The 15,834-nt window shown below is 35.1% G+C and overlaps 1 protein-coding gene across 5 annotated transcripts in view; it reads left to right on the top strand.

The window, feature by feature from the left end:
- The window catches only part of LOC6043573 (nicotinamidase), a 106,681-nt gene extending 96,479 nt beyond the window's left edge, over nucleotides 1–10,202 (top strand). For all 5 annotated transcript variants that reach the window (XM_038260411.1, XM_038260412.1, XM_038260410.1 and 2 more), the window contains exon 9: nucleotides 5,309–10,202. In XM_038260411.1, coding sequence (XP_038116339.1) covers nucleotides 5,309–5,479 — 171 coding nt within the window. In that variant the 3' untranslated portion in view covers nucleotides 5,480–10,202. The remainder of the gene's footprint in view (nucleotides 1–5,308) is intronic.
- Nucleotides 10,203–15,834: the final 5,632 nt, after the last annotated feature.

Here is a 15,834-nt window from a genome sequence, read left to right as displayed (position 1 = left end):
AATATGCAAAAAATAAAAAATAACCTTTCAAAAGGTTCTAATAAGGCGGACTTAAAACCGATCATTTTTAAAATAAATATGGTCAATTTGGTCATGACTAGGGGTAGTAATTTTTCGCGATTTCACGGAAGCCGCGTAATCCGTGAAAATCGCCTCAGGCCATGAAATTTGAGAAATACCGTGAAATGTAGCGAAATTTGAATAATTCAATTGTTAAATCGCTACTCAGTCCATTAAAGCTTTATGTCTTTTTATTCAAACATTTAAATTTTTTTTAACAAGCATTTTAAAAACAGTTTCTTTATCTCACAAAATTCCAAAAAGATTTGAATAGAACATCAATGAAAGAATACGCAAAAAATAGCTCTTATATTTGGGTAATTCTCCGCCAACTCACACAGCAGTTGCCCCGACCCCTCTTCGATTTGCGCGAAACTTTGTCCTAAGGGGTAACTTTTGTCCCTGATCACGAATCCGAGGTCCGTTTGTTGATATCTCGTGACGGATGGGCGGTACGACCCCTTCCATTTTTGAACATGCGAAAAAAGAGGTGTTTTTCAATAATTTGTAGACTGAAACGGTGATGAGATAGAAATTTGGTGTCAAAGGAACTTTTATGTAAAATTAGACGCCCGATTTGATGGCGTACTCAGAATTCCGAAAAAACGTATTTTTCATCGAAAAAAACACTAAAAAAGTTTTAAAAATTCTCTCATTTTCCGTTACTCGACTGTAAAAAAATTTGGAACATGTCATTTTATGGGAAATTTAATGTACTTTTCCAATCAACATTGACCCAGAAGGGTCATTTTGCCTTCCTCACTGAGGTAAGGCTATAATCCTGCTCTAAAAATGAACTTCGTATAAAAACGTCGTAGACCCACCTTCATGTATACATATCGACTCAGAATCGAAAACTGAACAAATGTCTGTGTGTATGTGTGTGTGTATGTGTGTGTGTATGTGTGTGTATGTGTGTGTGTATGTATGTATGTGACCAACAAACTAGCTCATGTTTCTCGGCACTGGCTGAACCGATTTGACCCGAACTTGTTGCATTCGACTTGGTTTAGGGTCCCATAGATCGAGTTTTATACAGATTGAAGTTTCGATAAGTAGTTCAAAAGTTATGTATAAAAATGTGTTTTCACATATATTTGGATCTCACTTAAATGTATGTAAACTATGTCCGGGTCCATCATCCGACCCATCGTTGGTTAGGTCATCAAAAGACCTTTCCAACGAGTCCAAAATATTGAAGATCTGGCAACCCTGTCTCGAGATATGGCCACTTAATTGATATTGATGTACTTTTTTGAAGCCGGATCTCACTTAAATGTATGTAAACTATGTCCGGCTCCACTATCCGACCCAACGTTGGTTGGGTTATCAAAAGACCTTTCCAACGAGTGTAAAACATTGAAGGTCTGGCAACCCTGTCTCGAGATATGGCCACTTAAGTGATATTGATGTACTTTTGTGAAGCCGGATCTCACTTAAATGTATGTAAACTATATCCGGGTCCATCATCCGACCCATCGTTGGATAGATTATCAAAAGACCTTTCCAACGAGTCTAAAACATTGAAGATCTGGCAACCCTGTCTCGAGATATGGCCACTTAAGTGATATTGATGTACTTTTTTGAAGCCGGATCTCACTTAAATGTATGTAAACTATGTCCGGGTCCACTATCCGAACCGACGTTGGTTGGGTTATCAAAAGACCTTTCCAACGAGTGTAAAACATTGAAGATCTGGCAACCCTGTCTCGAGATATGGCCACTTCAGTGATATTGATGTACATTTTTGAAGCCAGATCTCCCTTAAATGTATGTAAACTATGTCCGGGTCCATCATCCGACCCTTCGTTGGTTAGATTATCAAAAGACCTTTCCAACGAGTCTAAAACATTGAAGATCTGGCAACCCTGTCTCGAGATATGGCCCCTTAAGTGATATTGATGTACTTTTCTGAAGCCGGATCTCACTTAAATGTATGTAAACTATGTCCGGATCCACCATCCGACCTATTGTTGGTTAGGTTATCAAAAGACCTTTCCAACGAGTCTAAAACATTGAAGATCTGACAACCCTGTCTCGAGATATGGCCACTTAAGTGATATCGATGTACTTTTTGGAAGCCGGATCTAAAAAATAGATGACACTTGTGTATAGCCATTGTTGTGAGGAAGGCTCCAACCACATAGGTGGATTAAGTTAGTTTTTTCATTTAGAACAAAAAATTTCATTTTAAAATTTCGTGTTTTTTCTAACTTTGCAGGGTTATTTTTTAGAGTATAACAATGTTCTACAAAGTTGTAGAGCAGACAATTACAAAAATTTTGATATATAGACATAAGGGATTTGCTTATAAACATCACGAGTTATCGCGATTTTACGAAAAAAAAGTTTTGAAAAAGTTGGTCGTCATCGATCACGGCCGTTCATGGTCACCCGCGACAGACACGGACGACGAAACAAAGAGAAACGCAAAAAGTTACTTTTTCAAAATTTTTTTTTCGTAAAATCGCGATAACTCGTGATGTTTATAAGCAAATCCCTTATGTCTATATATCAAAATTTTTGTAATTGTCTGCTCTACAACTTTGTAGAACATTGTTACACTCTAAAAAATAACCCTGCAAAGTTAGAAAAAACACGAAATTTTAAAATGAAAATTTTTGTTCTAAATGAAAAAATGACCCTTCTGGGTCAATGTAGATTCGAAAAGTACATTAAATTTCCCATAAAATGACATGTTCTAAAATTTTTTATGGTCGAGTAACGGAAAATGGGAGAATTTTTAAAACTTTTTTAGTGTTTTTTTCAATGAAAAATACGTTTTTTCGGAATTCTGAGTACGCCATCAAATCGGGCGTCTAATTTTACATAAAAGTTCCTTTGACACCAAATTTCTATCTCATCACCGTTTCAGACTACAAATTTTTGAAAAACACCTCTTTTTTCGCATGTTCAAAAATGGAAGGGGTCGTACCGCCCCTCCGTCACGAGATATCAAAAAACGGACCTCGGATTCGTGATCAGGGACAAAAGTTACCCCTTAGGACAAAGTTTCACGCAAATCGAAGAGGGGTCGGGGCAACTTTTCCCGATTTCGTGTGAGTTGGTAGAGAATTACCCATTTTTAATTTTTATGTTAAATTTATTTTAATTAATGCATTATATTAAACAGCGATGAACTAGTTGCATTTATTTCAAATTATTATTAAAATAATACATATTAAATTCATATTTGTTAACCATTTTGTAATGGATTAATTGTTTTCTTGAATTATAAATAAATTAAAAAAAAACTGATATAAATATAAATTTGGATTAATGTGGGTCTAGGAGCTCAAATTTAACAGTTCATTTTGCGATGCTATAAAAACGGTAAACGTTGGAAAAGAAGAAAATTTTAAGATAATTTGTCAAACCTAGCAAATTTCAAGATCTTGATCTACGCTTTTTGGAGATAATACAAAAGGTTAGCATTCCAACGGGTTTCTATGTTCTGAAAAGTTGTTTATAACATAAAATTACACATTTTGCAGACGACAGCAACATGTGTTGATCCTTTATCCAGGAGTTGTAACTATTTTATAGTGATTATGCCCACTTTTTCTTTGTATACAGTCCAAACTCGATTATCCGAAGGTTTGTATGGGACTTCGGATAATCGGATCACGAACAAAAAAAATTGTATTTTTTCATTTTCTTGTTTTTAACATAATATTTAAGTTCTACGACCCCATTTTAGTCAAATTTGAGTTGTTGATTGCCTTTTAAAAAATAAAATTCATTTGTTCAATATTGCATCACGGCCATTGTGGCCGCCATCATGGATTTAAAAATTTTAAATAATTTTAAAGTAGTGTAGAGGTCATACCTAGGCTCAACAATCAAAAATTAGACAACGACACATTTTTTTTTCGTGATTCGATTATCCGAAGTTTTGATTATCCGAAATGAAATTTTTCCGAGGCCTTCAGATAATCGAGTTTGGACTGTATTTTAAGTTGCTATGTTTTCAAAATGGCGCAGTTGATTTTAAATCTTATGAATTTTTGAAAATTTTCGCTGTTTGTTATCGCAAAAAGTTTTTTTTTTCGCTAAAATTTTTGTTTTCGTAAGATTTTACATTTCTGGAAAACTAATGATTGCTATTGCCATGCAAATGTGGCTTGTTATTTCAATATTTATATATTTTTTTATTTTTTGTGGGCTAAACATGTTTTCATTTATCATTTTAGAAAGTTTGTATTTACCATAACAAGCAATTTACCCATTACTGATTGTAACCTCGTTTTCCCGGGCAGACGGTAATAACAAAATTTATGCCATTTCAATAACAAATACTGTTAAAATAACAGAAAGTGTTATGGAATCTTCTTGAAAAATCCAGTTTTACATAAGAGATTAATAACAATTTATGTTATCATAACAAAATTTGTTATTGGTCTGATATTGGTTGAAAGCCAAAACAATTTTAGAATAACATTTTTTGTTATGGAAGAATACGTCAAAATGTTATTGGGAAGATTGGATTGTTGTAACAAAAAATAATAACAAAGATTTGTTCGAAGAATAACTAAAAATGTTATTAATATGTTATCACAATAACAATCCAATAACAGAAAAATCTCAACGACGAATAACAAATCTTGTTATAAATAACGTAAAATGTTATTGGCCTAGTATTTTCAAGTATCAAAAAATGTTGTTCTCAAGTTATTTCCGTCTGCTCGGGTTCAATATAATTCCGTATCAAATCAATAGTAATAAAGTAAATTAAAACAATGTTGCTCATTACTTTGAAAAAAAAGTGACTTGCTAGATTCATCCAGTTTGGTTTGCCAGATTTTTTTTTTCTGTTCAGCACATAAGACATTTAATGGAACTGTCAAGTGTTTCTATCAAAAATGATCACAATTTTTCAAATATCAATTCAGCATCGAAAAAAACATAAGATTCGCGTGAATTAATTTACATCAACCATTTTACTCTCCGGAAGTGCTGCAATCAATAACTGCAGATCTGCTCGTATCCACCTCTTACGGAACGAAAATGCTTTTAACAAAATTGGCAATTTTAATAAACATCCGGTTCTTTCGGAACCGGCGTTACCTTATCAGCCCACGAGATGAAATTTGGGGCGAGAATGTTTACTGACAGAATTTTCCGTTGCACTCGAAAAAGATCCGTTGATTGCATGCATGGCGTTGCGGCGCTGCTGCTCCGTCCAATTTATTTAATTTTCATCTGTTTTTCTCGTTTTCTCGCTTCTCTCGTTCACTCCACGCTCCAGGTCAAGGCTATGGTGGAGGGCCGGGACCGCCGACCAGAGCTGGGCTACAAGCTGGCGATGGAGCTGAAGAACGCCGACTCGGACCTGTCGAAAAATAACGCCTGTCGACGACAGAACCAACAGCAGCAACAGCAACAGCAGCAGCAGCCACAACCGGACAGGCCACAGTAAAATGATGACAACACTCCGTCCCGGAAATGGCATCCTATTTGCCTTCCTTCTTACTTTCTCTCCCTCTTAGCACCCTCCCTCTCGCTCTATCTATATATTGAAAACGTTTTTTTTCCTTCATTTTCCTACACTTTTCCATTTCGGAGTTTTCGGTTCGAAAAAAACTTTGCCTATTTCAAATTGGCCTAAGCGGCCCCAGGTTCGGTTTCCGGTCACTTGCTTGCTTCGTTTTTTTACCCACTGTCTCACTCTTTCTTTTTGACCAAGTGCGAGTATGTTTGCCCAGCCTCCCCCCAGTGAGTGAGTGTGGACCAAGTTCTTGTTTGTTTTGCCGAACCGAAATTAATAGCGCATAAGTTTGAACAGAGTGGCTTTATAGTTTTTCGGTATATCTTTAGGGGTTAAGTGGACAAGTTTTCTCTCTTTTGTAGCTTTTGTAGGACGATTGAAACAATGGTGTGAAGGAAGTTTGTTTGCGAGGTATGGAACATGTTGCCTAACGAAGAGTTTATTTTTTTCGTACGATGCTAGTTTAGGTTGCTAAAAGTTGAAAGTTTTTCAATTATCGAAAGGGCTTAATTTTTTTTTGTGAGTTTAAGAATTAAAGGGACATAATTTTATTTTCTCAATTCATATTTGGTCAAACACAGCACTATACTCTCAAAAATCTGTAAATGATAATATAACAAACAGAAGGGGGAATCTAAATAAAACACTTGCTCTGAATAATAGTAAAAAAAAAACTCGTGCTAAAGAATAACACCCATAGTAGAGCAATGCCATCCGGCAGGATAATACTCTTGGGCTGGTAGTAAAAAGATAATTTGAATGGACAAAGCAGATTAATCTCGAAATGGATGAGAGCATTATTTTTGAGGCTCATTATAAAAAACCAAACTAAAATTCTCAACCAAAAGAGCTTAAACCTGAAAATAAAAAACCCATTTTGACATTTTTGTTTTACTTTTAAATAATTTGTTCTTTTATTTTGGTAGTGAAATTTAAATCGATTCAAGAAAAATATTCCAAAAAGGTCTCTTTAAATAAAAAATTGTCTAAATATCAAAAATGTTGCATTTTTTTAATGAATAAGCCTTTTCTTATAGAATAACAATTGTTTTCAATTCGTAAACTTAATCAAAAAATGAAAAAAAAAATGTAACAAAAAACGCATAAAAAGGAATGTACATTATTGTTGTCACATTGGCTATTCTAAAATTTTCTTAAATTGTTTGACAATGATGAAATAAAAAACACATCCTATGCAGAAAAAAATATAATCTGACCGATTCTTAGCACTTGTTTACCAAGCAGTCATTTTTTCAAGTTGAACTTTGGATGGTTCTGATAATTTTCCATGTTTTACAACTATTTGAACCACACTAAAAACATATTTAAGCACCAAAGTCCCTTTTTACAACATATCTGTGAGCAGAAGTTGTAAAATGTATACACGCTGAATTTTTTTATTTTTTCAACTTTTTCAATTAATTGCTCAAATTAATGGATGAAATGCAGATATTTAATCATTCTAATCGGAATTTTAAAGTAAAATGACACTTTTATAAGCCCTCTTATTGACAAAAGCAGATTCTGTAGGTATAAAATTATACAGGACATTTAAAAAGGGGGTATATGCGGAAGCGTTGTCCCGTCACGAAAAATTACAATTGTTTAGTTTGCAATGAAATCGAATTTGCATCATATTTTGGATTCTCTTCGTACTCGAAAAACCCTTTAAAATGCTTATCAGAAATCGAAAATTGGTCATAAGGAACCAGAGTTACGACTGACGCAAGTTTGCGTTGTCCCGTCACGCCAATTTGTTGGTCAAGGCACGAATTCAAAAAAGGTGCCGTTGATGGCTTGTTACATCCCTGAAAAAAATCAATTTTCTGGCTTCGCCATATTGGCCGCCATCTTGGATTGCACATTCCCTGAGTATTTTGGAATATTCTAGGGCTCATATTCAAGTTCAGCAACCCTTAGTTGAATTTGACCTGTTCATTGCCGGATACATTTCTTTATAAAATATCGAATATTCTAGCACCGCCATATTGGCCGCCATCTTTGATTGCACATTGCCTGAATACTTGGGAGTATTCTTGGAGTCATATTCGAGCTCAGCGACCTCAAATTAGTTACAGTTGAATAGTCAGTAGAGATTTTCAAGACTGCTTCATTTCGTGACGGGACAACGCGAGCAAAACCCTCTTTTGCAAAATATCTGCGTTGTCCCGTCACGAAATGAAGTACCTGTCAAATTTGACGAAATTCGGTGATGCAGAAAGCAAAATCTTCGTTTTTCATTTTAGAAACAACTCAAGAAATAGGTTTTTTTCAAAAACTTACTAGGAGAGCAGAGTTCTTCACTTTTGCGTATAAAAATCAAAAGGATCCAATTGTACGATGTTGTCCCGTCACGCTACATTTGTATCTCACTTGACTCAAACGTTGTGTTTTTAATTGTTTGTTGGAGTGAATCTTATTGGAAATTTAATGTACTTTCCAAATTTATAAATATTGGTACCTATTCCCACAGATTTGAAAGTTATCAACAAAAAACTGATAACATATGCGTACAAACGTTGTCCCGTCAAGAAAGAATCGGTCATCTACAGTTATATCTCATAATCTGAACACCCACATTATTGGATCACTTTTGTGGTAATTTTTCAATAGTATTTCTTTTCATAAGGCAACTTGCCCTATAACCCTGATTTTCCAAAGATCTTGTGTAGCGTCAGTGAGGGTGACTATGGGTTAAAACGATACACTTCGCGTAATTTCTTAGCAAAAAAAAAAAACAATTTAAATAACATCAAAAATCTTTAAACGTACAATTGTCCTTAGCTAATTTACTAACATTTTCCCAAAATATGGTGGAATTTGATGAACTATACCAAAAATGCCAATCGTTTTAAAATTGACCCAATCTCACCCCCCTGACCCAATCTCATCCCACTTACGGTATGCAATTTTCTTGCCATTTAACTTGTGCAAATACTACATGCCAAGACTGCAGAGATGATTCGGTAATTTGAACTTCGCTGGTTTGAATTTCCGCTAATTTACAAGGCATTTAGATTAGATAAGATAAGGCGGGTTTTCAGCTGTCAAAAAAAGTGAAAAAAGTGAAGATTTTACAGTTTTCCGGGAAAGTTTCACGGTATTTTTTACTGTAGGGTTGTTTAAAATGCCAAACTTAACAAAAAAAACCCTTTTGGTCAAAAATTATTTTGTAGAAATAGTTTTTTGCTTTGAAAGCGTTTTTCGGTTCAGGCATGCTTAACAACCCTACAGAAAAAAAAAATCCGGTGAAATTTGCTCGAAAAAATGGTCAAAATTACACTTTTCTGAAAATCTCCATATGAAATCTGGGTTTCGAGTTATGTTTTTTTTTTGACAGCTGAACCCTCACCTTACCTTATGTCATCTTAATTGGAACGAATTTGATTTAAAAAGCAAAAGCAGATTTAACCACCTTTGTTCGACGATTCGTGATTTTGACCGCTGTCAGATGTTTTAATAAAAGAGATCGGATCCACTAATTTGAATACAGTTCCGTTCGAATTAGAGCAATCCTCTCAGATTTCGGCAATTCATTTTTTTTTTCATTTGAAGATCTGGTTTAAACTTTTTGGGTGCCTTCCGTATGTTCAAAGGAGCCATTGTTGTAGTAGATTATTGAAATTTTGATAAATTCATCGTTTCCATGTTATAGCCGTGTTTAAGTGTTTTTTAAGTCGTCGATTTTTTTTTAGTCTTGCCCATATTTTTGAAAAACTGGGGAAATTCTTAGATTTTGCTTTTTCAACTTTACTGATACGTCCTTTTGTTGCTGAGATATGGCCGTAAAAATATTTAAAAAAAACATGAACATTTTTTTTTTCAGTGGTGCCCAATTAGCCCTCGTTTTTTGCTCACCGATATCTCGGGAACTATTCGTGAAATTTTCTGATCTTTTCGAAAAAAATATTTTGAAAATTTTGGAATCAAGATTAACATTTCAAAAGGGAGCAATATTGAAAATTGTGCCTTGGAATTTGCTAAACAATTCCAGCTCGATTCCTCCGTGGTCTCCTTATGCTAACTAGATAGTAATTCCAGGAAGTTTAATAATTTTTAAAACAAAATTCTTTCACCGTTTGTGAGCAATCGTTCTAAAAGTGTCGGTTATGTTCATTGTCATTTGCTTTTGTTTTTCTACTCTTGTGCAACGGAAAATAACATTTTAAAACAAATTATGATTTATTGCTTAAGACCCAGTATGTTATTAATTTTCTTAATGGTGTTGGTGCCGTTTTCTCCCTTTTTACGGAAATAAGATAATTAGTCAGCAAGTAGAGGTAGCCACCATTCCAGTGCAGTTTTTGGTAGCCGATATTTTTAAGTTACTTATCATCACAGAAAATAACAACACGCAACAAAGTACTAAACAATACGTGATAGCTAATGCAAAAAAAAAAGAAACAAAAATATAAAAAAGTTGTTAAAATTGAATATAAAGCTAAAAAGTAGAACAAATTTCTAACCGATTGTACTTAATATTTGTTGTTTGTCCCCTAGATTGTACCTAAGCAAAAAACAAAAGACAAAAGTGAAGAAATTATTATTTGCATTAAAAAAACGTGTATGTAGGTGTGCAAAAGTCCCTGATTGTTAGTGAAAACATGATTGTAAAAATAAAATAAAAATGTGAATAACCTCACACAACCACAAACAGCACGGACCAACAGGCTGTCCAAATGTGTTGCAAATTTGAAAGAGCTCAAAAAGAAATTAACTCCCAATTGTCACGCTCCTTGGGTTCTTCGACTTTCCATCCTTTAGGATGGTTGGAAAAGGACATTACGTTACGTATGAAAAAATGCTGAACGTCTTCTAACGACCAATGTAGTAGGCTGGGTGGTAACAGATGCTGTGTGCTTTATTGTTCTGCCAGTTTGAGGTTAGGGGGTGTCTTTAAAGTGATGTGATATTGATCCTTGCACTGTAACTTGGATTTTTCCCGCACTTTTCTCTCGCACTTTTGACAACAAAATTTCCAAAAACTAGGCAACCAGCAGTTGTTTATTTACATTTCCACTCGCAGTTTCCACCAAACTGGACAATCGCACTTTAAAATTGCGATTGACAGCTGAGCAACATCGGATCGCTTTGATCTTTTTTTGAGAAAATTGAAATTTCCCAAACCAGCTTGACAAGTCGCAATAGTGCGAACGATAGCAATAATTTAGTGCCAAGTCCAAGTTGGTGAGAATTGCGCAATATTTATTTTTTTTTAAATTCAACACAATATTTTTTAACATCAAAATTATATGTTTTCCCAGTATCAACAAAAGTGGTCTTGCCATCTCCTGCCATAAGGTAAACACATCACCTGGTGTTTACCTGCTGACACCAAGTTTTCATGGTGACCCAACCTGTCAGGACGACGACAGCAGGCGGAGATCACTTTCCACTGGCCCAGGTCAGACACAGCCAAAGCTCGCTCCATGTGATGGCCCTTCATCGCAGCAATCCTTGTCAGTCGACAGCCGGAAATTCAACACCACCCAAAATCCCGTGACTGTATCCTAGTAGCCATCAACGGTGGGATCCGCGAGCGCGCGGTCAACTTTGATGATGGATGAAGGATGTTTGCACGGTTTGCTGTGATGTGGCGAACATGGCTCAGAATGTCATGTCATGAAGCATAATAAGAGCCGCGCGCCACAACAGAACCAGCAGCAGCAGCAGCAGGCTGGGTGGGGATTATGCATTACGCGTACTCGTCGTCGTCGTCGTCCTTGTTTACGCCAGAGAACAAAGGAGACTGGGTGGGACTGGGGTCTTTTGCGGCGTGGATGTGAAAGGAGGCGGTTCTTCATGATAAACAACATATTACCACCCCCTGCTGAACATTTTAGGGCTGCAAGAGGAGCACATCCCGCCCTGGCAATCATAAATATGCAGCAGCCGTGATAAGTCTGATATGACAGCAGGGTGTTTGTGTGTGAGGAATTCATAATTACTCGTTAGCATCCGGAATAGAAAAGCTGTGGAATTTTGATTCTGGTGATAGAATTGTTTCATGCCCTGTTCATGTTTTGAGGGGTATAATAACACGATTTTGATTTGGGACCATCCACAAACCACGTGGACACTTTTTGGTAATCTAAACCCCCTCGTGGACAATTGTCCATACAAAAAAACTTTTTGTATAGAGCGTGGACAATCGCCATACACCCCCCCCCCCCCTAAAGTGTCCACGTGGTTTATGGATGGTCCCTTTGGAATTCCAGTGATAATCGAGAACTATGCCATTCCTCATACGGAATTTGGAAACAACTTCCAACTAAAAAGAACCAAAACTAAATTGAATTTAAAGTTTAAAAAACCAAGCTTTAACACAGGTGCAAACTGTGATTCAGTTGTTTATCCTTTGTAAGATCCAGAAATAAGTACCGGTGGATAAAAGGATAAATCACTTCCGGTTCTATCGTAGGACAGTTCTACACCAAAAAAAAGGAACACGATGACCAGCAAACCGGCCACTCTCCGCTGACAGGAACAAAGTAATAACAAGGAGGGTGAACCAGTCACAAACACACAGACAGGATGGCTCTGTGGGAGGAAGAAAACAAAGTAGATCCGATGACGACGACGACGACGACGACGACGACGGATGTTGCGTTTCTCTCGGCTCACCTCTCGTCTTCTATGGTGTGAGAGTTGTAGGTTTCGGGTTCGAGTCGTACAACATAGCTGCAAGCAAGGATAAGCAGAGCTTTCTCGGGAGGGGTGGTGCGAACAGGGAAAAGGTCATAAAAAATAATTGAGATTGATTATACAATTTTATGCGATCATTTTTCCGCGTGTGACTTTTGCGCTTATACTTGGGGATTTTCTCGCGACTGGGATATGTATCGCCCTTAGGATAAATTAGCAGATATTACGAGGTTTTTGAATCTCTGACCCACGGGAAAGGAAAGTATCATTTTTGATTTCCGTTTGAGAGCTCGAATTGAGTTTTGGATGGTTGGTTATTCATGAAAATTCATCGAAATTAAAATAAAATGCATTTTAATGCAATTTATTTTTTGTAACAATTAATCTGCATTCGAATGTAATATAAGGTGTATTTTTGAATCAGCGAGGTTCAATTCAATAAAGTTTCATAGATTTTAGATTTTGTTTATATTTAATGCTTAACTTTTTGTTTAGATGACATTCCCTCCTGCTGATCATAATAAAAAAGGTGTTTAAATATTGCCGTGATAGTGAATTATAGTTGCACGATAGATCGATAATACTCGAATTCAATTCAGAGGTACACAACAAAATCCTTAAAATTTACTGCCCATGTTCGCATAAATGTCCCATATGCAAAAATAGCATTATGAGAAAAACGCAAAACAAGTTTGTCCCACACATAAGGCTACGTTTGAAAAATTGGAACTTTTTATTTACCATCTTTAAATTTACATTCATTTTTTTTTAATTTATATGCTAGCTACACTCATTTTTTACTGTACTTTTTTAAATGAAATATTAAAAGAAAGTTAACCTTCATGATCGAATTAATATATAAAATCAATTTGGATAATTTTAGGCTGAAATTTTAAAGAAACACAGTAACTATCAAAGATACGCTGGTTTTGAAATAGACTATTTTTAAAGTCACTATATTTTAAAGCTCTTTTGAATTTATTTCAGAGGACGTATATGGAAATTGTGTGATCCAGCCCAGAACACACTTTAAACATACAAATCATGAGAAAATTATAATATTTGATTTGAAATTAAATCAATTATTTCACCCTGATTTAAGGTATTTAAAAAATTAGACTTGTTCATCGATATTATTTAAGGATCTAATACACGCAAAAATTTTTTGCTTCGAGTTTTTTTTTACGGAAATTGTCATAACTCTGAAAAGAAAACAGTTGGAGTCCCACTTTTTGTATTAGGTCCTGTAGAAATGTGATGCAAAATAAACGAAATTTTCGCATTTTTTAAGGCTTTTTGAAGAAGTTTAGGTGTTGTAAACTTTGCATAACTTTTCTACAGGACTTAATACAAAAAGTGGGACTATAACTGTTTGCTATTCAGAGTTATGACAATTTCCGTAAAAAAAACTCGAAGCAAAAAATGTTTGCGTGTAGTAGATCCTTAAATAATATCGATGAACAAGTCTAATTTTTTAAATACCTTAAATCGGGGTGAAATAATTGATATAATTTCAAATCAAATATTATAATTTTCTCATGATTTGTATGTTTAAAGTGTGTTCTGGGCTGGATCACACAATTTCCATATACGTCCTCTGAAATAAATTCAAAAGAGCTTTAAAAAATAGTGACTTTAAAAATAGTCTATTTCAAAACCAGCGTATCTTTGATAGTTACTGTGTTTCTTTAAAATTTCAGCCTAAAATTATCCAAATGGATTTTATATGTTAATTCGATCATGAAGGTTAACTTTCTTTTAATATTTCATTTAAAAAAGTACAGTTAAAAATGAGTGTAGCTAGCATATGAATTAAAAAAAAAAATGAATGTAAATTTAAAGTTTGTAAATAAAAAGTTCCAATTTTTCAAACAACTTAATTTAAATTTATTTAGAAAATTGTTGTGCAGAAATGCGTTTAAATCTGAAGATATTTATGATTTTTGTTTCAATAACGCTGAAAACATGTAACATGGAACAACGAACACTTATCTACCAAGCTTAGTATGGTTCCATATCATTCTGTTTGTATAAATAATTCGTATGTATAATTTTGTTAAACACCTCGAACATAAATGTCATCCTGGTATTATTCGCGCAAGTGTGAACTGAAATGTGAGTGATGTGATTAATTGAAATTTTTAAAATATTTTAAATACCGATTAGGTGTCGGAGTCGGAGTCGGAGCCGGAGTCATCCATTAGTGGAAAGCCGGAGCCGGAGCCGGAGTCGGAGTCGGATTAACTCAGAAAGCCGGAGTCGGGTTCGCTTGAAATATGACCCGACTCCGCAGCCCTGATTTTTAACATCAAATACGAGTTCTACGATTTCAGTCAAATTTGAATGATTAGTGCCTATTAAATAAATTTTTTTTCAACATTTCGTTACCGCCATTTTGGCCGCCATCTTGGATTCAAAAATTATAAACAATTTAGAGTAGTTTAAGGGTCATACAAAAGCTCAATAATAAAAAATAAGACAACGAAAATAGTAGTTTATGCAACAAGGTGCAAAAATAGGATTTTTACAGCACGAGTCGTACATTTATCCAACGAGGTTCACCGAGTTGGATAAATACGACGAGTGTTGAAAAAATCAAGTTTTGCAACGAGTTCCATACAATATTTTTTTGCAATTCCGAAAAACACCCATTGAGTGAAATTTTAAGTAAAATTTTCATGTATTTTTCTAATAAATCATTTAAATAATAAAAATGTTGAAAAGTTTTACTTTTCGAAACAAGTGCTGAAAAGTTCAACTTTTCAGCACTCATTTCAGTGCTGAAAAGTAGAACTTTACAGCATTTATTTTGAAAAGTGTTGCTATTCGATTCTGTTATGTTTGGTAGGAAAAAGTAGGCCGTTTCATTTCTTCAGAAGGACAGGAAAAGTTGACAGTTTCACAGCGGAATTGCAAAAAAAATGTTTTCGTGATTCGATTATCCGAAGGGAAATTTTGCCAAAGTCTTGGATAATCGAGTCTGGACTGTATGTCATCAAAACTTAAACAGGCAATTTGCCAAAGAATATTAAAAAGGGTAATATTCTTAAAAAATAAAATACAATGAAATAAAAATTTGCACCTGAAAAAGAAAAAAAAATAAACGAAAAGTAAGTAATTATTGTCATCATACCTCACAAATCTGCGAAAAAGGTCGAACATAGGGACATTAAATGCTCGATGAAAATACATAAACTTATACCAAACCTATAATTTTCATTGAGTAAAAATATCTGTTACTACAGCTGCAATTTCGATACAGTTCGTGTTCCTCCAAACCGCAGTTTCTCTCCCGCCAGAAAGCACTAAACACACAAAGCATTTTCCTATTTTCTCTCTTCCTCTCATACAAACACAAACACGTTTCTCCACTGAATCCCTTATCTTGTACAACATGTTCCTGATAAAAACAATGGACGGAAAACTCTCTCAGTTTTCTCTCTCTCTCGCGTCAATTTCCCTCAGGGAAAACCGTTCACCCACTTGTTATGTTCTCTGGCTTTTCCGAAACACTAACACACAAAGAGAGAGAGGGAGAGCGCGAGAATTGTTCGGTAAGAGAGCGATTTTACCGAACCAATCAGCAGTAAGGCAGCCAGCAGCAGCATCCCAGGCATCTCTGAATCGATTTTGCTCGCGCC

Source organism: Culex quinquefasciatus, chromosome 3 (assembly GCF_015732765.1).
Source record: "Culex quinquefasciatus strain JHB chromosome 3, VPISU_Cqui_1.0_pri_paternal, whole genome shotgun sequence".
NCBI lineage: Eukaryota > Metazoa > Arthropoda > Insecta > Diptera > Culicidae > Culex > Culex quinquefasciatus.
The sequence above is the reverse complement of the archived record's forward strand: the minus strand, read 5'-3'. Positions and strand labels throughout refer to the sequence as shown.